General features: G+C 45.1%; 1 protein-coding gene across 2 annotated transcripts; it reads right to left on the reverse strand.

The window, feature by feature from the left end:
* Positions 1-3,636: 3,636 nt before the first annotated feature.
* isl1a (ISL LIM homeobox 1a) lies at positions 3,637-11,003 on the reverse strand. 2 transcript variants are annotated; one of them, XM_035641094.2, is made up of 6 exons: positions 10,810-11,003; positions 10,307-10,496; positions 9,220-9,479; positions 8,066-8,349; positions 7,641-7,808; positions 3,637-6,408 (listed from the first exon to the last, which is right to left on the reverse strand). In XM_035641094.2, the coding sequence occupies exons 1-6, from the start codon at positions 10,835-10,837 to the stop codon at positions 6,292-6,294; spliced, it is 1,047 nt and encodes a 348-aa protein (XP_035496987.1). In that variant the 5' UTR covers positions 10,838-11,003; the 3' UTR covers positions 3,637-6,291. The 2 variants fall into 2 exon arrangements, with proteins under 2 accessions (XP_035496987.1, XP_035496986.1); XM_035641093.2 differs by having other exon boundaries at positions 8,066-8,352.
* Between the last annotated feature and the right edge of the window lie 11,395 nt (positions 11,004-22,398).

Below are 22,398 nucleotides of genomic sequence, written 5' to 3' on the forward strand. Positions count from 1 at the left end.
TACATGTATTATTCAATTTTTCAACACTTAAGAGATTTATTTGTGATGGCCACTAGCTGCCATTTGTTGCTGCAGGAAATTCCATGTACCATGTTGGCTACTGTAGCAATAGAGCTTCCTGACAATAAATTAAATATTGTGCTATTGTTCATGAAATGCCGATCTCTGATGATACAATACCACTGTGCGTTCTGCCCACGGGCTGCCTGTACGTAGATGTGATTGGCCAACAGATGAGTCAATTATTTTCAGTTACTTTCCATTATTTTAAAGTCACTGTCCAGGTAATGCACACTGCTCTATCTGAGTTCGAGTGAAGGTGAAAACAAACTGCAAAGTATCTTCAAAAACATAAACTAAATTTATTTTTGCGGCTGAAGAATTTTCATGCCGAGTCCTTTTCTGCCAAGCAATCTCTAGTGGTGTGATTTATGACTCTTCTCTGCTGGGGTCAATGGGGAAATTAGCAAGAAGTTGAAAAATGATAGTGTGGTGGATGGAGGGTTTAACAACCCCTGTGACTTAAACAAAGAGACTGTTGGTTCTCACCCTGTAGTTATAATTAGTTCATCCTAACCACGATCATCTTCATTCTCCAGTTCGTAAATCAAGTTGTTTTTGACAAGACCCACAACATGGAAGCTATTTGGAAATGGTTGCTAGATTTGGAGTGAAAGTAAAAGACACCAGAAGAGCATCCATTAAAAGACGGGTTCTGTGTTTCTGTGTGGGTGCACAGCTGCACTGCATTGTTCAGCGGGCTGTTAACGGGCTAAGAGCAGCAGACAGAAGGTGCAAAATGCAGTGACTCTTGACAACAAAATTACGGTGCATTGCTGGACTGCCAGTGGCACTCACCACACTGCACCCCCCTGCTCGGCAAGACAGAGAAATGTCAAACATAAAGGTGCAGAATGTGGAATTTTCCTCGATGTAGCAAAAAGCAATGCCAGAGAGTTGACGGTTTTCTGTCTTCCAAGGTGATCGCAATGCAAATTGATTGTACAAATTAGTTTTGTTAATTCACTCATAATATCATTATGAAGTTACTGAAATGCACACCTGCTTCTGAGTTAGTGATCTAGGGAACAAGCAGTAACCAGCAGTGCCAAGTGCAACACTGACACAGTTGTTATTTTCCCATCCAATGATCCAATAGCAAACGCACCTGCGGCCATCCGACCACCCGTGGGGGTGTTGGTCTCACAATGAGGTGAGGTCTGCCGCATTGTTGGCACTGCTATCTTGAGGCAAGGCAGTTATCATGCTTTCGACCAGGAAACTTTTTCTGAAATCTTAGGTTTTCATTATATACATAAGCGGGTGCTTACAGGTGTACATTCTGCATGATACACGCACTGACTGTCTACCATAATACACTTTCACTTAGCAAAGAAGCACAATGTCTTACTAGCTGGCAAATCCACCACTGGAATCATAATTGTGATCCAGGTACAAGCACACCTTTGAACCATGCACCTGGCACAGGAGTTGTTTTCTGCTGTTGAACTAGCAAAAGTGGATTTGGACACGTCCATAATGCAGCGAGTCCAGTGTACAATGATGTTCAACATATTAAGCACAGCGTTAGTTCAGGCAGGCCACAAAGTCAAGCTTAGCCATGATCCAGTACATCAGCTGACAGTGGAGATCTCGATGCCAGCTGACATCAGCTGACTGCTCAGCTGATCCTCTTCTTTGCATTCAATTGGCAAAGCTCATATTGCGCGTTCTATTCAAGCTGCTTTAGCCTGCCTACTCGTCCTGCTCTCACTGCTAGTTATCCCACAAGAGAATGATCAAGCTGTTTGTGTTCTCGTTTCAACTTACCCTGCTGCCTGCATGTCGACCCCCGTCCTAAATTAGGATCCTTGGCACATTGACTGCATTTTGGATTACCAGCGTCAGCGAACTGAAACAGAGGAATCCATTAACGAGGAGAGAGCCGATCCACCCGCGACAGCTCTCGTCCGATCTCCTTAACTCTTATTGCCGCTGCTACTGGTCCAGACACTGCTCCACTGTCCAAACAGCTTGCGTAGGATCAAGGATGTCCAAGGTAGCCAAGGATCCCCTACATGTCAGCTTTGTCCAGCAACAAGTCCCGTTGGAGTCTTCTTCGACAGCGCCCTGGTCTTTCTCCACAGCCTCCAGGTCGACACTACCGTTGCCGATCCCACACTGAAGCAGCTTCGAGGTCATCACAATCCCGCGGAGAAGGCAATAGAAAAAAATCTTTCTCCTGCTGTTGCAATCTCTCCAAATCTGAGAAAACAAATCCTAGCAGCTGTCAGTGTGCCCGAGACAAGCCCGCCTTTTGAGAAAGTAAAAGAGAACTAAGCTACCGCTGCCAAACAGCGCCCCCTGAGCAGGTAAAGGCTCTAACAAGCATCATTACCGCAGTCCATCCTAGAGGCCTCAAGCTATCAGTCCTCTGTGAAACTGCTGTCTCTTACATTATATTGTGGCAAAACTGCTCAAGGTTTCTCTTTTAATTTTCAGCTGTTACCATGAATAGCTATTGGTGTAGGTTTAATTGGCCTTATTCCATGTTATTGTAGTCTAATTGCTGCTGCTCGTGCAGGCACATTCAGATGGTGCATGATGACCACAGAGGTTTTTCCTGGCATAGTAATTTGGGGGGTCTTATACAATAGCTCTCCATGCCTCATTCCATGAAGGCTCGTGGAAGGGTAGGGAGCTGTGCTCTCCCTATCTCAGGCTTTTCGCATATGCAAGTGGAAGGGCAGGGAGGGCCAAATAAAACAAATTGTGATTATTGAAATGAATGAATTTTGACTGAAGCGGTCCTGACTGAAATTGGACACAGCATTAATTCAGGCAGGCCACAGAGTTATAAGATTGCCCAAGGCTCTGAGTACAAATTTAACGTGACAATATAAAACTTCCTCCAGTGTTTCTGTTGGTACTGCTGTCTCAAAGAAGTCACCAATGCTTTAGAAAGGCCACCACCTTCTTTTAACAAATTGATATGGAATCCTATTTTTTAGTGATAGTTTTATCACCATGGTTACCACTACAACCCTGACTACTGTCCAAAGCAAGAAACAATCATGGAAATATCAACTTGAACTATAAATCCCTGATCTCAGTTCTGTCACTCAGAGGATAACAGCCAGTAAGTACATCGGTGTTGGTACTCACTGATCTAGTCGAAATAAGGCCCACTGAAGCCAAGTTGCCTGACCTCTCCCCTTAGTCAGACCGGCCATAGGGACTACGGGAACAAATCCTGTTGGGCCCAATGCATTGGTGGGATGGTGGACCATAAAAGAATCCATAAAATCAGTCCAGAGCTGGAATCTGTCCAGGTCCGACCAGGGTTCACTCCATCCAGTGAATGCCTGTCCGAGGTTCACTCTTGTTTCACCTTGGTTTCTATCACTCCCCGTCTTGCCCTCTTTGCCACCTCTGACAATTGGGTGTTTTTTCCTTATGCAGTTACTCCAGTTATTCCACCAACCGCACTACTGGAAAACAAAAGTTCTATCCTCTTCCTGTTTAGGTTGCACTGTCGCAGGCTCAATTCCTTTGTGCCCTAAATCAAGCTTCAGAATTTAGAACTGCATAGTGAACGTGAGGCCCAATCTAAACAAAGACAAACATTATTCACTCCAGTGTTCAGTCATTATTTACTTCATGATTATAACCAAGCCAAAAGACCGAAGACTTTCCATTGAATCCAGCTGCTGGTGTGACTTACACCAATGCTAATTTCAGTCATTAGCTGCAGTGCAAATCACGCCAAGGTTACAGTCGGTACAAATGGTGCTATCACAGAGTACCCCTCTTCATGGCCACACACTAAATTCCAAGATGACATTCCGTTCGCCTTCATTGTTGGAAACAAACCTGAGATTACTCTTAATATCATTTTATCTATAATTCATTCATGCCAAGGCCAAAGCAGCCTTTATGTTGTTTGAGGGTATTTTTAGGGGTTGACTCAATCTTAATTCCAACCTATGACATATTTTCACTTGGTTTTGTTGAAGCCTACATGGAATGTGAACTGGACAACTAAAGCGTGTGTACATTCCAGCTATGAATGACATAATAAATCTTGTTTCACAGTTATATGCTCTTTCTGGATATGTGGATTTTTTTAGGGAAACCAAATGAACATGTTAAGTACAGTATTCATGTTCTGCTGGCTCAGAGTTCAGTACTTTCTGTCTCCTGTTATATCCTACTACAACACCTGCAGTGTATTTCTCTCTGGACACAAGCAGACGAGGGGAAACTCACGTTCGGTCATGACATTGTAACAGATGCACAATGACAATATTAGAATTGAAGAGGATTGAACACCAGGAGAAAGCCTCGGTCAGTTTTGTTGGCTAGATTAAAACATATTTTCAGGTATCCATCTGTCCAAGAAAATCTGTGATAATGTGTAAAATGAGGGAGTTAAAATGATTCACAGTGTGTTATATCTATTCCAGCAGAGCTGCAAGTATTATTGTAATATTTGGTTTTTTTAATGTGTGTGAGATTTTAAGTGGCCCCTGCTGAGGGACAATAATCTCAGAGACAATATTTAAAAGATTGTTTTGATAAAATAAAGCAATTCATAAGTCAATGCAGACTAAGACATTTAGTAAACCTTGACTATAAATTCCAATTCCAGCAAAGCAATGTGGATGCGGCAGACGCAGATGCACAAAGAGCTGACTGGACAGGACACACTGCGGAATCTGTTGAGCCGTATTAACAGTGATGCACTGACACAGTCATCCACTCGTATCAGTCTCTGTGGAACTTCACTTTTTTCCACATTTCAGTGAACAATCTCAAAATTGTGGAGAGGAGAGTGTCCAGGGTCTGAACTACAAAACAACCTCCAGGCGTCTAGAGGTGGGCTGGACTCCTTCAAATCTTCAATCTCACACCAGCAGACTTCACAATCTCTTTAGTTCTGACAGAAATCCTTGCTCATATATTTAAAATACAAATCACACAACAATCAAATTTGAAAAACACAAATTCAAAAGAGAAAAGGGCTGTGGCTCTTTCTTTTGTAATGCGGTGTTGAAAATTACACTGAGAGTCCATGGACCCAAATTTGAACAGTCTCATCATTGAAGTGCGCTTCTGAAAATTCTTAATTCATTAATGTGTCATCATCAGCAGCAGCAGCAGCAGCATCATAATGATTATTATAATAATGGGTGAAGACAACAGCTTTCTGGCAAAAAGTCACAGGACCATGAAAATCTGGTCATTCGGGTCAGACTGCACTTGTCTCCAGAGCTGATGTGGAGACAGATGATGGTTATTGAATTCACATATTGATATTTGGTATTTAAAAACCATTCAGATTTCGTAAGCTTTTCTTTTAGGATTCTTGTTTTGCAGTGACGGTTGTGAAACTGACACAACTCTGCACCAACATGACACCCGGTGGCCTCTGCGTCCATCCATCTACTGGACCTCACGCTGAATAAAACAAAACCAGACGCCTCACTGTCCGATATTATGCAAATGACTAAAAACATGAAACATTAAACTCTGACAAAAAACCCACAGACCAAACTCCATGCGTTGTTTCTTTTTGTTTGTTTTTTTACTTCAGTTAAGAAAGTTACACAAAAGGTGGCAATTTTTTCAACAATAAATAATAAATAATTTTTTGTTGCACGGGAACAAACGAAACATTTTCTTCCAGAGCTAACCGTATTTTTTTTTTTAACTTAATATTAATTTACATATCTTTGGGAAAGAAAAAAAAATTCTCGGACACACTAACTCACACAAATGTCCCACGAAGCTTGTGGTAAAATAGAGGTATACCTTGTTGCAAATGCTTTAGTACTTGGGTCATGTTGGAAATGGTGTAGTTAAATGAAGAAACGCAGTGCTGTTCCCCTCCGAGCGGTCTGGTATACGATGAAGTGCGTTTATGAATTAAAAAAAAAAAAGAAATCACCAGTTATTGTTTTCTATTCAAAGTAGCGCACAGCATTTTGCAAGTATAGATGTCTCTGCTATACTTAGAGGTCCCATTTATCGGCGGAGTTCTGTTCATGTCTTCTCGTTTTGGCAACTGTAACCAGGCGTGAGAGCGGGCAGCACCGGCCATGATGACGCGCGGATGGACACTCTGATGTCCGGACGAATGCCCACTCAGGACATTATGGGTGGCTATGGTAAAATCCCATGATTGTCTTCACAGTGTCAAAATACAACCAGGGGGTTGCTAGGTGCAGTCGGGGGGGTGGGCTGAGCAGTGGCTGTGTGTTCCGTCCAGTCCGTCCGCGAGGAGTCTGCTCAGGCCTCGATGGGGCTGGACACCATGCTGTTCGGCGTGTCTGGAAGCTGAGACGACATGGATGCTACCTCGCTGCCCGTCGAGTTCGAGCCCGGTCCTCCCTCCGAAAAGCTGACCTGCGGGACACATGGAGCAGCGGTCAGGGACACGCGCGGACGCCGCACTGCACCGTGCGCTACAGAGCGAGGAGGTGGGACGGAGACGCTTGGCACACAAGAGCGCGGTACGGACGCACGCACCCATGGTCACTCACTGCCTCACTGTGTGGACACGTCAACCTGCAGAGCCGCAGTGATCCGTCACAGTCAACCACCAAGAGCCACTGATATTAAATGTAGATTAACTTCGGATCACCCTGAATGCTTATCGAGTTTGTAGATAAGAAAAAAAACACATACATATATTTTACTGACGATGAAAGTCTCTTGTGCAGTGAATGAGGGGAACGAATTGCGTTGTAAAAAAAACAAAAAAACATTCAAATGCATAAAATACTAATCTGACTACACGTGATGTTTACACGAATAAATAAATTACATCCATATGTTCTGAATATGTATGGAAATATTCTGGGGTTTGTTTGTATTTATTTTCTATTTCTATCTACAGCCGAGATCTCCACCCTGGTTTATTTTGACTCCGGATGAACTGGGTCACGCTCCAGTTCTCGTCATTAATGTTCATAATCCCTTAATAATGTGTTGAAGGGCCGTGGCGTGTGTGTGTGTGTGTGTGTGTGTGTGTGTGTGTCCGCTCTCTGTGACGCGTCACTCCAGAACCAATCGGTCCAGGAGAGTCAGAGAGACCTCTCCAGACTGGGCCCGTGTCCCGCGCCGGGAACAGGCCTCAGCTCCTCCGGCTCCTCCGGCTCCTCCGGCTCCAGTGAAGCAGGAGGGAGGACCGACGTCAGCAGTCTGACTGTGAAGGCCGCTCAATAAGCCATTTGTTCTAATGAACAATCTCCGTTGAACAAAAGAAAATGTATCTACTTATTCGTTGTGTTTTCATTTGTTTAATCACGTTATTGAATGGACGTGACGTCGTGCCGCCGACGCACGAGCTCTGTCTGACACTTTGCTGAATATGTTGCATTTAGTAAATATTGGTTTCAATGTGGAATTTTCGTCACGACAATTTGAGCCACAGCACGGGACAGAGGAGGACACACACACAGAGCTCATTTTTGCGGGATCAGATTGGGATTTAAAATACATTTTCCACAAAAAATGTTCATTTCGGGTTTTTTTCGCTGCATGTCCAATGTTCAGAATCAAAATTGAACATTTCGATGGATGAGATAAATGAACACTGAAATGGCTTATAGAGAACAAAACAGAACGGGACGAACCAGCTGTTGGAAGGCCGGCTGGTCGATGTCGCTCTGCAGGGCGAAGTCACTGAGGACCTTCCAGGGAGGCTGGTAGCTCTGCACCTCCACCGGGTTGGCCTGGAGGCCGCCGTCGTGCCGCTCCGGACTGGCTGCCACCATCGGGGTGCCCGTCATCCCCTGGATGTTCTGCAAGAGGACGCGTCACGGTCAGCATCCGTGTGTGCGTGTGTGTGTGTGTGTGTGTGTGTGTAATCAGCACAACGATCGATACATATGCAAACAAACATGAACATCAGTAAGCAGGTGATCAGGTGACTGGCTGTCTCTGCCCTCGTGGGCCCGCGTGGTCCGGACCTTGGTTCTGAGGTTCTGAGCGCATTGTTCTTCCCCGGTCGAACCTCTCAAGTTAGAAACGGGTCAGTGTTGTTTTTCTCTCCTCTCACCGTCTTGTCGTTCGGCTGCTGCTGCTGCAGCTGCTTCATCAGGATGCTCCTCTTCTTGTCCTTGCAGCGCTTGTTCTGGAACCAGACCCGGATGACGCGCGGGCTGAGGCCGGTCATCTCCACCAGCTGCTCCTTCATGAGGGCGTCGGGCCTCGGGTTGGCGTTGTAGCAGGTCCGCAGCGTGTGCAGCTGCTTCTCGTTCAGCACCGTCCGGACGCGGGTGGTCTTCTCCGGCTGTTTGTGGACGTGCGGCCGCAGCGCGGGCTGCCGGGCCGAGATTGGTTCTGCTGTGGAGAAAGCACGGGGAAGAGGACCCGGGGAAGGCGGAATCAGTTAATGTGTGAGCAGCGGACAAAGATGAAGACATATTAAATCATCTGTAGGAAAATAAAAACAAAAACCCGCAGGTGTCTGAGTTTCACAAGTCTGTATGTTCCCGCAACGCACGATGCGCAACTCCTGGATGATGGATCTGTTTTAGTGGTGCGCCTAATACAAATCATTGTGGCTGGGTAATAATAAGAAAGACAACGCTGCTGACGCCACAGCACCCTGAAGATCACACACATCCATCACAACAATAAATGCTCTGTTCGAACCAGCAGGCGGTAAATGCCTCTCAGTACCATCAACTATGTGATGTCTCTGAGGAGCTCCAGGCTTTGCTGGATTCGGTTTACATGCGGGAGAGCAGAGCAGCTCCGACGGACCGATCCGAGGTCACAGCCCTCTATCAGCGGCATCAGGGCGACTGTGCCACAGGGAGAGCTCCGTCCCGTCGCAGACTCGCAGAGCCCTGCACAGCATCTCTCTCCCGGACCCGCAGCCTCCAGTGATAACTCGGTGTATTTCTGTCTATCTAATCTCCCGAGGCTGCCCGGGGCAGACAGCGGTCTGCAGGCAGGACGTGAACGCGTAAGACGGAACACAGCTCCAGAATGTGCGGCAGGGCGCGGAGGAAGTCCAACAGACATCACCGAGTCCATCCAGGACACAACTCGACTGGGGCGCAGAGAGAGTCAGCTCTGATAATCCGGTTATTGAAAAGCACCAGGCCGAAATCCAGAGACACAAAAAGGCCTCAGAGACAGAGACGCGTCAGGGCCGGCGACAGTGCGTCTGCCCACGGGACCTCCCTCTCCCCGGGACGTTACCTGCCATCTGCAGCGGTCGGGCGGGGTGCAGCGGACTCAGCGGGTCCCCGGGGCCCAGGCTCGCCCTCTCCACCACGTCGTGGTCCGCCCGGCAGAAGAGCCCGTCCTCCCGCAGAGCGAACTCGTCCCCCGGGATGAGCTGCCGGCTGCAGGCCACGCAGCGGAAACACTCGATGTGGTAGACCTTGGAGCGGGCCCGCATCACGAAGTCGTTCTTACTGAAGCCGATATTGCATTTAGCGCATTTAATCCCGTATAACCTGCGGGACACACACACACACACACACACACACACACACGGTCTGATCAGTTCCACTGCCGGCAGCTCAGAACAAAACTAATCTCATTTTGAATTTATAGCACAACAGAAATAACTCGATCGATAATTTGGCTTCAAAATAATAATAATAATAATAATAATAATGCTAATAAAGATGATGATGATGATGCTAATAATAATAATAATGACAACAAAGATGATGATGATGCTAATAATAATAATGCTAATAATAATAAAAAAGATGATGGTGATGCTAATAATAATAATAATATGAGAATGTTGGCATTTTTGGAAAGCAATGAAATAATTATATTCATTATTTATTTAAAAAAATATAGGACAATATTTCCATTTAGAAAAGTAAATCTAAAATAATTTCACTAATAATAATAATAACAATAATAGTGTCCTTGAATCAGCGGGACATATTGTTCAGGATGTGACAGTTGATGAAACAAGCTGAAGTGAACTTGAGTCGTTCATTTTTCATCCACAGTTTGAATGAATTTCTTTCGGACCACATGAAGCTCGAGCTGTGGAACCAGCGAGTCATTTTCAGGCCATATGACAGAAACAAATATCTGTTATGATTTCTCTGCACGCGCAGCCTGTCCCACACCGGGATCATTCATAAATAGTTGCGTCTGACGGGAACATCAGACTCTCGATGTCAGACTGAACGTCGCATGAGGCGGTGGACGATGACCCACAGAGAACAGGCTCCTGTCACATATTTCAAATAGTAAATGTGGATATGATCCAGTGTCCGTGCAGCTCCAGCTCCCGTCCCGCCACCGGCCGTCCTACCTGACGTAGTCCCGTTTACAGTAAGTCTTCCCGTCCCGGACGAAGCACGTGCACGACTCGTCCAGGTACTGGTTGCACTCGGCGCATTTGAGGCAGGCGGCGTGCCACTCCAGGTCCGGGGAGACCCGCAGGATGTACTGGTCGTGGATCTGGTTCCCGCAGCCCACGCACAGAGACACCAGCCGCTTCTCTGGAAGAAGAGAAGGCGCGGGACACATGACACGCGGCTCAGCACGGAATTATGATCGAACAACTCCAACCGGGCAGCGAATGGCTCAAAATAAGAATAATTCGTAGTAATATTATTCATAATAATTGTTATTATTATTATAATCTAATAAGAATATTTTTGTTGTTTTTTCTATCTCGTCCGCTGTCTTGAAACGTCCCTATAATTCAGTATTTCATGACACCATGCCGTGACTCGTCACAGGCCGAGAGGAGCCGCGCTGTCAGCTCTCAACTTGTGATGGGTCCAGTCCCACGCCGGACCAGGGTCTTACTTTTCGGCGGATCCCCCATGTCTCCCATGTCCACGAAGTAAGGCGACGTTAGGTCCACTGTCACGGCGGGCTGGGCTGCGGGGGCGCCTGGAAGCCTGGATGTGTCCTCCGCTGCCGGGCTGCCGGGCCAGGGGCTGTGCTGTCCGGCTCGGAGAGGGAGTGTGTGCGCGCGTGTGTGTGTGTGTGTGTGTTTGTTGCCGGTGTGTGTGGAGCTCTGCTCCTGACAGGCGGCGGGCTGACGTAGGACATCAGCACGTCATCTGCATGAGCAGCTGATTGGCTCTGCAGACCCTGACCAGCCTGCACGCGCACACGCGCACAGACACACACACGCGCACACACACGCTTATTATTGTATATTATTTGTTTTGCAGCCTTGCTTTGCTCTTTTGTGTCGTGTTAATTTTTTCTCCATTTATTTAATGTGCTGTTGGTCCTGAGTGGGATATTGTTTACATGGTCCACACACACACACACACACACACACACACACACACCTCTTTTAATTCGACACACAAGCCATAGAGGACAGATTCTGGGACATACACTGCTGGTTGGTTTTATATTCGACTCCATCACCAGTCCACAGTTAAAGCCGTGAGACATTACATTAAAAGAGAAGTTTGAGATAAAGATCCAGGCTGCAGAGAAGCACCGTGTGATCCTCGGACCTGTAACGGAAACGATCGGCAGGACGTGGACAGGACGCGCGGGTGGTGGTGGTGGTGGTGGTGGGAGGCTCGGAGCCTTAAATCAGAGCCGTGACAGGCCAGGACCCGCAGGGCCAGTCACACACACCAACACGCCCTCTTGTGTCACTAACCTACCTCACACACACACACACACAGTCACCTATCAGCCCACGTTCAGAGCCACATAAAAATAGGCTGAAATATTGAATGTTGAAATATAAAGTGATGAAGAAACCTTGAGCTACAGTAAGAACCCATGTAAGAACACCCTCAGTGAATATATGATGTCTGGATCACATCAGCAGAACCATGCACCTCACATTCATGACGAGCGACCTCTTGCATAAATCATGCAACTCAATATCTGTTCATACAAGAGGATATATTTCTCTCCCAGTGCAACTTTCTTCAGTGTGTGCAGGAGGAGGCAGGAGGTCAGAGGGCAAAGGTCGGGGTCATGTGGGAGACGTCCTGACACAGTCCAACGCCATGCTTGTAACTGTGACCTTTTCCATATTTGTTAATATACCATATTTACAGTAATATTGCAGAAAATAAAAATAATAATACAGGGTTTGGCAGAATTGCCAAAGAGAGAGAGAGAGAGAGAGAGAGAGAGAGAGAGAGAGAGAGAGAGAGAGAGAGAGAGAGATGGTTGGTCTCTCATCTGTTGGCTTTCTGTGGGCTGCATCACAGTAAACATATTTAAAACTTGAAATAGTACATTATATCCACAATGTTCATTTGTCAAATGGATCTTCTTTTTAAACATGTCTGTATAAAAAAATCTCTGTAAATTATTATTATTTCAAATAAAATCCAATGTATCTAAATCCAGAATAGAAATGTTCTGCATCTGTGTGTGTGTGTGTGTGTGTGTCACACCAGAGGATGAAGGTGAGTTAATATCTGCTGCTCTGACCCTGAAGCTGCGTAATCACACACAATCATCATCATCATCATCATCATCATCATCATCATCATCATCTTCTTCTTCTGTTAAGTTGTTTCATTTTTTACAGTGTATTAGATAGCATTTCCTTTACTGTATTGCCAATATGTCATTGATGTCATTAATTCCATTAGTTGAAGTGGTATTATACATATATATAAGAGACTTTTCGAAAAGTGTGTTCTGTTTCCATTATAGATATGATCCTGTATTTGGCCAAAGGTATGATTCTTCTGTTTGTGTTATCCAATCATATCTCTGTTTTATTATCTAATGCATAAGTAATATTTGTCAATGTTTTCATTGTGCATATGTTGTAGGAAAACCTTCAGATCACTGTTCACGTCCTCCATAGTGTAGCACACACGTTCCCTCCGACCTTAAAGGGGCAGTACACGATTTTAATCCACTGCACCTTCTCCAAAATTCAGCGACTGTTTCCTCGCGGCCCGCCAGCTGTCGGTTCCGGGTGAGCCCTGACTGTCAGTTGACAACAGAAGCAGAACCCTGCACCTCAGCCCGCACACTCTGTCCCCGGTGTCGGAGCTCACCTGTGGACAGGTGAACGGGAACAAATCTCTGCAGCCAGTTCCCAACATCTGGTTGAAAGTCTGAAACAAGAAGAACGAGAAATGTTATAACGGCACGTTAATGTTGGTGAACTATTACAAATGGGTGAAATGTTTTGGCGTCTCACATCTATTTTTCTGTAACAGACTAATGGTGTTCTGAAACGTTCTGTAAAAGATAAGTCTATTGACTTTAACACAAACTCTACACTATGATTACTTCATGCTTTGGGACAGATAATATTGTACCTTTACAGTCCTGCATTATGGACTATGTCCCCACATTATTTATAATACTGTCATATTTGTAAAATTAATTAATAAATGATTAGTATTTTTTTTTGCTAATAATTTGTAAGAGACCAATCACTCAAAAACACATATTTGACATACACTGTATGAGCTTATCACGCAGGATTTTAAAATTATATACAACATTTGAGACAATACTAAATTTGCTATTTGAGGAAAAAATGAATTAAAGGTGCAGTAAGCGATTTTAAACCAACACACGTGCAATAGACATTAAAATCTGTGAATATTTCCTCACGCTCCTCTGGCTGTCGGTTCTGTGTCCTGTGCCCTGGATCTGTAAAGATTCTGGTTACAAAGAAAACGGACTCCAGGTCTCACACATCCGTGACACTGACCTCGACACAACGCTCTGTTTCATTGTCTCTGTTTTCAACGGTCCAACACAGTTCTGTGTGAAGTTCACAGGGACAAGAATGTTGTACTCTGGTAATGTCGTGTTGCTTTTAAATGACTGATATTAAAAACAACAGCAGAGGAAAGTTATCTTAAACTGGATAGTGCAACACAGTTAATGTGGTGGCGTCCTCAATTTTGGATTCAGCACCTTCCAGACAAAGGGAATACATGAGATTAGATTAGATTAGAAGCCATACACCTGGACCCCAGGTCACGAAATGGGCCTTTAAAGTCCCACGATGCACAGTTCAGTCAGTTTTATCAACACACACATTTGTGTCAAGTTGAGATTGTGTGATTGCAGTCAGTGATTCCAATGAAGTCTTGAACGTCGGTCCGGCTGAGCCCTGCGTTTCATCCAAAAACTTTGCTATGCATGTCTGCATGTAAAAATCAAACATCTGTAAATTTGTGTATTTGTGAAACTGTAATTTCAAAGAAGACAAAGATTATTTCATTTTCATGAATACAAATTCATTCAAAGCGATTGAAGCACACATGACTATACAGCTGTTCTCCCATATACAGTTGGAAGTGATGATATTGAAATCTCCACAAGTGCATGTAATGCTCCACTCAGATGAGGGAAGGTGTCAGCAACAATATAAATGATTTGTTGTAAATGGGGAAAACACACCGTGGTCTTTTAAACTTCTTTACCTTTTTTCTATTTCAGTCAAATGTCCTTAAAGAACCATATTTTGGATAAGCGGCCTCTGTCCATTGCTGCCCTTCATCAGAGTGATTTGGATCTCCTGAGCACCATGAATATGATCTACATCTCCACTGGTCTGTCATATGTTTACAGTATAAAAGTAATAACAGGCTGGCCTTGACCTCAGTGACCTCTCGCCCCTGCTCCTCCCCTCCTCTCAGCTGCTCTCAGGATCTCTGAAGGATGTCTGTCAAGTCCTTCAGCATCATCTCAGGCCTGACTGGGACATTTCAGCAGACAGTCAGGCACTGTGGCTGCTGTCTGTCCCGTCCGGTGGCAGGGGAGGGGAGCTGCCTCCCCTGGGTGCCCCCTTGTGCCCCACAGACCATATGGCGTGGCCTGGCCCCTCTCGATGGGCGAGCTGGTCCCGGGACCACCTGAGGCAGCAGGAGCTCTCATAATCACTGGAGACAAGGGCCACTTGACACCGGGCTGACAGATGGTGCTCCAGTACTGCTGCCCTGAACTGCTGTTGCTCTGTGTGTGTGTGTGTGTGTGTGTGTGTGTGTGTGTGTGTGTGTGTGTGTGTGTGTGTGTGTGTGTGTGTGTGTGTGTGTTCAGATTGAGAGTCACAATAAGGGTGATGATGTGTCAGGGGTGGTTAAACATGATGGTGGCAGCCCCTCTTCCTTTGTCTCTGTCGCAGCCATCGCCCCGGGCCATGACTGCAGGCAAATTTCATCACATATAAGGAGCAGGGCCTGAAAACTGTGTCCTGCCTCAGTAAACTGTCCCATCTTCTTTCACCAACTCCGAGGTTTCTGTTATTATTCAGATCAGAATTATTAAGCACAGTCATACAAGAACATATGTGTTACGATCATCAGCATCACTAGTGTTATTGTCATGATAAGAACCAGTCTGACAGAACTTAAAAATCAACAGACACACAACTGTTCCTGGTCGGTTCCTGGCAGATCTTTCTCCCACGAGTGGAGTCTGGTTCTGTGAGAGATTTCTTCTTGTTGAGAGAGTTTGTTCTCCACAGTGTCTGAGCTGCTCATTGTGTGAACTGTTGTGTTTCTCTGTAATATTGTGACGTCTCCACCTCACTATGTAAAGAGTCTTGAGATAATGTATGTTGTGATTTGCTGCTACGCAAAAAATATGGAATAAACGATCCTATTGTTTTAGTATCGACAGTATAATACATCCAGGGTTCACTGAGAGGAATCTGTTGGTTTTAAAGTATTAAAGTATGGGCATGAAACTTATTCTGGTGATCTTCCTTAACTTAAGCTGCTGTCTAATACTATCCAAAAAATTAAGATTCAGGAAAAAGCATGGAAAGGCTGTTCACACAGACCGGATTGTGTAGACTTTCTGATTTCCATCCAGACATCGGAGGTAAACAGCACATAGTAGTATTTATAATCTATGTGGTACACGTGTATTGTATTTGACTGACCAACGGGGTACATTGCCTGATGGGCTGCGGTGCCCCCACGCGGGCTCCGCCTCTCAATTCAAAAGAATTTGTCCATGCTCATGTCAGTCTGACCATGACATTAGATGCTAAATGATCTGCTCGTAGCTGGAGATGTGACTGTTAATGCAGATGTGAATACATGCACACATCAACATACAATCAGGAAGCTCAGGGTCATGTCTCCTTTCTTTTCACCTCCATCTTCCTGCTTTTTATTCACGTCCATCAAGACCCGACATTTCTTGACTACAATCTACACGTAGAAAAAGGTAAACATACGAGAAGAAGAAAAAAGTCAAATAACACGACTGATAACAGTGCCAACAATGTTTGATAAAGAACTTGAAAGCTAAAACATTGAAGGTTTGTCTTCAATGTTTGAGCTGGATGGAGGAAGGATGGCCTAAAATTAAAAACAAGTGGGTTTGTCATTCTGGGCTCAAGAGAAAGGATGTTCCACAGCCAGAGAGGAACCAGTGTTCTTGTGTGAAACATTTGGAACATGAAAGAAATGCAGTGGACGTCATGATGGTTGTGTTAGCTTATGTATGACCTACAGGATAACTGACTGCTGATATGAGCTCTTTTTTCTTTGGTTACGTGACTGATTGCTGCACCCTGAACGAACTGTAATTCTCTTCAATATTTCCAATAATGGAATGTCAACATGTTTTTGCATTTTAGTGTCATTCTGAGGTAAACTTCAGTAGTAACTGGGTTTTTTAATATTCTAAAAATCAAAATACTCAACCTCCCAAATTCAAAACAGGCAACATGAGCACTCAAAGATCCATAGTCATCTCTGGGAAAACAGAAACACAGTTGTCATGAGCAGAACAGTGCTGATTGACATACAGTAGTGATAATTCATAATGTTGCAGAAGGTAAAGTATGGGAGAGCAGGTGGAGTCGGTCATCCACGAGCCACAACGTCGACGTTCGATCCCAGCTTCCCCCAGTCTGTATGCAAAAGACACTTATCCCTAAAATCTTCCTGCAGTGTACGATGTTTGTGAATGGTGTGTGACTCGAGTGCTTTGTGTGGTCAATGAGACTAAAATCATAATTTACCGCTCTTCCTCCGGGGTTCATGTCAGGTCCGTGTGAACATGCAGCTCAGAAGCAGCCAACATGTTGGAGCAGAACGTGGTTTAACTGAAAGAGGATCTCGGGGTCAAGCACCATCAGAAGACGGTCCGCCGCCTGCTGTGAGGAGCGTTAGATTAGAAGTTAGTCATATTCATCATTTTGGACGACCAGAGGGAGTGTGTCACATGCACCTAGATCTAAAAGAAAAAGAAAGAAACTGTATCCACTTTACTGGTCACTTCTCAGCATCCGTACCAACTGTCAGGCCTCTGTGTTCCCATTGCTTCATATCACACGTCGCTGTCCAAAATACGTGGTGACGAATATCATTTATGTCTCTACTGTCAACAGGGGGCTGAGAAAATAATATACGTTAAAGAAAATTCTTCCATGTGTCTTAAAGCCAGCCATTGTCCGTCTTGGTGAGCACTTGACTTCTGTGCCGTGGCATCACACCGGAGCCAGCACTGCGACCGCTCCAGTGAACTAGGCAACGTGCTGATTGCCAAGAATACGAAGCCACTGAGTCCCTGAGCACGAGGAGCCCACAGCGGCACGTCTGAGCCCGACCACGGAGGAGACTCCGCTCCATGCAGAGCTGCCGTGTGGATCCGTCCCATGTTGTCCACTGAGTCCTCCTGCTCAGGTCGGCTCCAGTCCTCTCTCCGTGGACCTCCAGGTACGACGCCAAATCACAACATACATTATATCACTTTACACAGTGACGGGAGACGTCCCGAGGACACAGAGAAACAGCACAGTTCCCACAATGAGCAGCTCTGAGACTGTGGAGAGAAGAAACTCTGTAACAGAACCAGAACATCTGCTGAGGCCGGTTGATGAGCGAGAACACTTACTAACTGTTGCGTTGAGCTCTGTCAGACTGATTCCTATAGTGACAGTAATGATACTGACACTCGTGGATGATGGTAGGAGGGTCATCAGCTGCACTGTGTTCAAGTGCAGTCAAATCCAAACCATCGCCTTCAATCTCTCTCTCTTTGGTGACCGCTCCCAGCCGGGCTCATTTCAGGTAAGACCCGCCTTCTTGAGACTGACTAACCAATCAGCTGGATCTGTGGAGGAGCAGCAGATAGGTGATGTACCTGATGGAGGACGACTCAACTCAGTTTGGATCCATGTGAATCCACATCACGTTTCTTTTTGAATATCTAAAACATATTTCTCAATAACATTAACAAACATTGTGATAATATGTCTCTGTGTTTATGTTTCCACAGTGTTGCCGAACAAGCCCTCTCCTTCAATAATGCATCACACTACGAACAATGACCTCAGTCTGTCACGGGTCATTGTTGTGGTGGCACGTGTAGACATCGCCTGCATTGGACACATCTCTGAGAATCAATATTTCATCACTGTAAAGACCAAACAGTCATGAACTTGGCAGGTCTGATAATAACACGCAGCGGCTGAACTGAGCAGTGAACACATTGTGGAGGCTGTGGAGAAGAAGTGACGCTCGCCTCTCACTCTCACTCCGATGGGCGGCGGCACGACACCAAATGGACTCAGATCTGTTTCGCTCATAAGATTAGAAGAGATTTACTCGGCCAGTAAAAAGGGAGGATGGATGGACATAGAGGGTGTGTGTGTGTGTGTGTGTGTGTGTGTGTGTGTGTGTATGTGTCTGAGCAGGTCGTGTGTGTGTGTGTGTGTGTGTGTGTGTGTGTGTGTCTGAGCAGGTCGTGTGTGTGTGTGTGTGTGTGTGTGTGTGTGTGTGTGTCTGTGTGTGTGTGTGTGTGTGTCTGTGTGTGTGTGTGTGTCTGTGTGTGTGTGTGTGTGTGTGTGTGTGTGTGTGTCTGAGCAGGTCGTGTGTGTGTGTGTGTGTGTGTGTGTGTGTGTGTGTTCTCACAGACTTTCTCTGCTCTGATTATCCGCCTGAGCCTCATGCACCATGACACCTTCTGCTTTGCCTGGAATCAAGTCAGAGCTGGGAGCCTGCCAACTTTCTCATTGTCAGATTTTACACCGTCCTTAAACATTAAATTAAATTGCTCCACCACACGAGGCTCGGACTTTTTCCTTTACCTGAACTTTATTGGAGATACACAGGTTGTAACTGAGCCTCCTTGTGTTTTACAACCGTGACTTGTTGTGTTGTGACGGGCGTCTTCATACTACACGACCGACACGGACGACGCCTCCTGGTCCTGCGTCTCTGCTCCAGTCTGAATCTGCGACGTGGTGGCGAGCCTCTTGATTTGAGCTCACACACAGCAGTTGGCGACTGCGGAACGAACGCTGATTCATCTCGGGAATCTTCTCGGAAAATCTGGCTAAAAATCGTGTAGTGTGAACTGGTCATTACTCATGGCTTCAGAAATATGTAATAATTGACCACCGTCATATACACAAATTGATTGATTGATTCATACACATTAAAATAAATCGTTGATTTATTACATGAAGGAAAAATTCAATAACTAAGTATCAAATGGAAATATAAATATCTATCTTAACATAGAGTAGAGGAAGTTAAGAAGAAATTAAATTTGATGAATGTGCCAGCCTTTGAAAGTAAACATATCAAATAAAGTTCGACCTGAGTCATATGAATATAGAGCATAATTAGTTCCTTATCAATATGATTAGGACATATGTGTGTGTGTGTGTGTGTGTGTGTGTGTGTGTGTGTGTGTGTGTCTGTGTGTGTGTGTGTGTGTGTGTGTGTGTGTGTGTGTCTGTGTGTGTGTGTGTGTGTGTGTGTGTGTGTGTGTGTCTGTGTGTGTGTGTGTGTGTGTCCCATTCACAACAACTATAAGCGCTGGCCTTCCAAAACATGGGGGCATTCCTAACGTACACGATTACGGCCAAGGGCCGAGAGTCCAGGCGAAGGGTCCTCGGTCACTGCAGGCGTCCGCGCAGCAGCAGGCTGCAGGACGGAGCCCGAACAACAGAGGAAAAGTGTAAAACAGAGACGACGCCATTAAATTCTCATTAACTCTCAAAGGTCGAACAAACGTGGAGATGAACTCAGTTATTGCTCCATGTTGCCAATCACATGCTTGATGTTCAGAGTTCTGCATCGATGTGTGGGTACATAATTATCATTATAGTAAAGTAAAATATCCCAATTCAAATGAAGTTTACATTCCACATGACGAATTCAGACACTGGGATCTTCTAGTCAATAGTCAGTGACTGTGATATTCGACAGATCATAATTGTTACTTGTTGATTGTAACCATCGATCAAATAATCACGTCATTTAATGTCTCTGTAACGCTCTCTGGCCTCTCTGTTAATTCAAGATGTGCTATGTGAAGAGGTCGACTCGACGTGTCCGTGCGCTGCAGCAGTGCACAGTGGAACGAAGCTGAACTTACCAGCTCCGTTGGATGTACTTTTACCTCCCACCTGAAATCAATCCATTATACCTCCCTACAGGCCTGTGTTTCCCTTCACACTCGTGCAGCTCCATAGATAAGTGGTATGTTAAAGGTGAAATGGAGAGCGCTATGTACCATCCATTTCAGTTTGTGTTCCCATCCCCAGCCGTGAGATCTCCTCATCTGCTAAAAGGTTCTAACACACAGAATGATGTTTATTCCAACTGCCACCTCACTCGAGAAACGATCCAAATATTTATATGTTCATTAATCCAGAATTTCCCCTAATGCATCACTTACAATAACAGAACTGGCACCTCCCAGGAAGTCCCGCGGTGTGGACGAGCGGCAGAGAGGAGGAGTGTGGTGCTATTTGGAAAATGGTGTGTCAAAGTCCGGTGTCCGCGCTCCAATCCGACACTCACACCTGGATAATCTCCATGAGTTCACAGCTTTAACATCCACGTTTGGAGAAAACCTGAACGCTAGGAAAAGACAAAGTGTGTGTGTGTGTGTGTGTGTGTGTCTGCTCACTGCATGTGGGGATCCCTGGTAAATGGACGATACACATCGACCGCTCATACCTCGTTACAGTACGAGTCACATTCACGCACACACATTCATAAAATGCTTCTTTATGTCCTGTCACACATCAGCCACACGTCATTCACACGCTGCCCGGGAGCGGAACAGGAAGTCTCCAACAATACTAAGGCAGGAAATACAGTTCATTGTCACTGATACGTCTTCTTTCCCCTCGTTTTACAGCACATCTCATACGTTAACTGTGAGTTCAAATAATCCTAACGCTTGTCGGGATTCTTTTTCTCTGGTGAGGTGGAGTTGTTCCACCGTCACTGCGGATACGGGAGAACGCTCTTCTCTTCTTCATTATGATGACACACTGTGTAATGTGTTCCGTGAAAACCTCGTCCTGGTGGCGATACGTGCGGATGGTGTTGTTTTCTTTTAACCGTTAAACTATGCGATCAGTTTTAGTATCATAATGACAAATTTAAGCCAAAAAAAGTCTATTTGCCAAACAGGTTATGTTTCCGCCCATGTCCGCAGGTTAACAGATAAAATACAGAATGGATTTCAAATAACTGGGTGCAAGGATGGGACATGGGTTCCTCATATGTATTCTGAGGTTCTATTACTTTTCCTTCTTGTTTGACACGTCTGATATGATTTTGTCATAAAAACAAAACTGTCCGTGTTGCGTTTTAATTGAAATGACGTGAAATGTGACGAGAAGGTGTTTTTATATGTGAGATGAATGTATGGACGAAGACAGACCCCGTTAAGTCTTGGCGGAGGTCCAGGAATTCGTAATCATTTTTTTTACCATTGTGAGATTTCTGACTCATTTCCCAGGGAAGAATCCATGGCTCTTGATGACACACACCAAGCATATTTAGGGGAGTGATATCCAGGAGCATGTTGTTGAACTGAAGTGGACCGCAGGGCCTCGGCGGACGTCTGTCTAGTCAGTCATTGGTATGATATCTGTGTAAGATGCAATAAAGAAATCAGAGGGACGTGCACCTACACCTTGGTAGATTGCTTTTATAATGGCATATTTGCTCGTATTCAAAGTATCAGAACATGAAAAAACAAAGTATGCCTCTAAATGTTCTGCACTGAACGACGACGGTGTGAAGAAGCTCTTGCTGTGAACAATTATAGAGTTTTAAAGGGTACGAATTATGTTCACATTCTCCTGTTTGGTTACAAGAGAATATCGAGTAGATAAAAGCAGCCATGAGGCGATTTTCACATGAGTATCAATTCCCAACTAGACAGCAGTGAATCTCCATGTAGGACTGTCCCCACGCTCTCCCCTGATGGCAGTGTTACATCTCTCCAGACAGAGAAAAGTGATACATTGAAAACTGTAATTAAAATGTCTAATCGGCGTTCTTTAACAGAATGAAGTAAATTACTAGCGGCTCGTGAAATAACTGAAAAACAAAGCAATTATGTTCTACAGGCACCATTCAGTTTGATAATTGCAGGGCCGACCGCTCTGACAGCAAACAGAATTAAAGTGGGCGGAGTCGGAGGCTTCACTTCCTG

This window comes from Scophthalmus maximus, chromosome 3, assembly GCF_022379125.1.
Source record: "Scophthalmus maximus strain ysfricsl-2021 chromosome 3, ASM2237912v1, whole genome shotgun sequence".
NCBI classification, from domain to species: Eukaryota; Metazoa; Chordata; class Actinopteri; order Pleuronectiformes; family Scophthalmidae; genus Scophthalmus; species Scophthalmus maximus.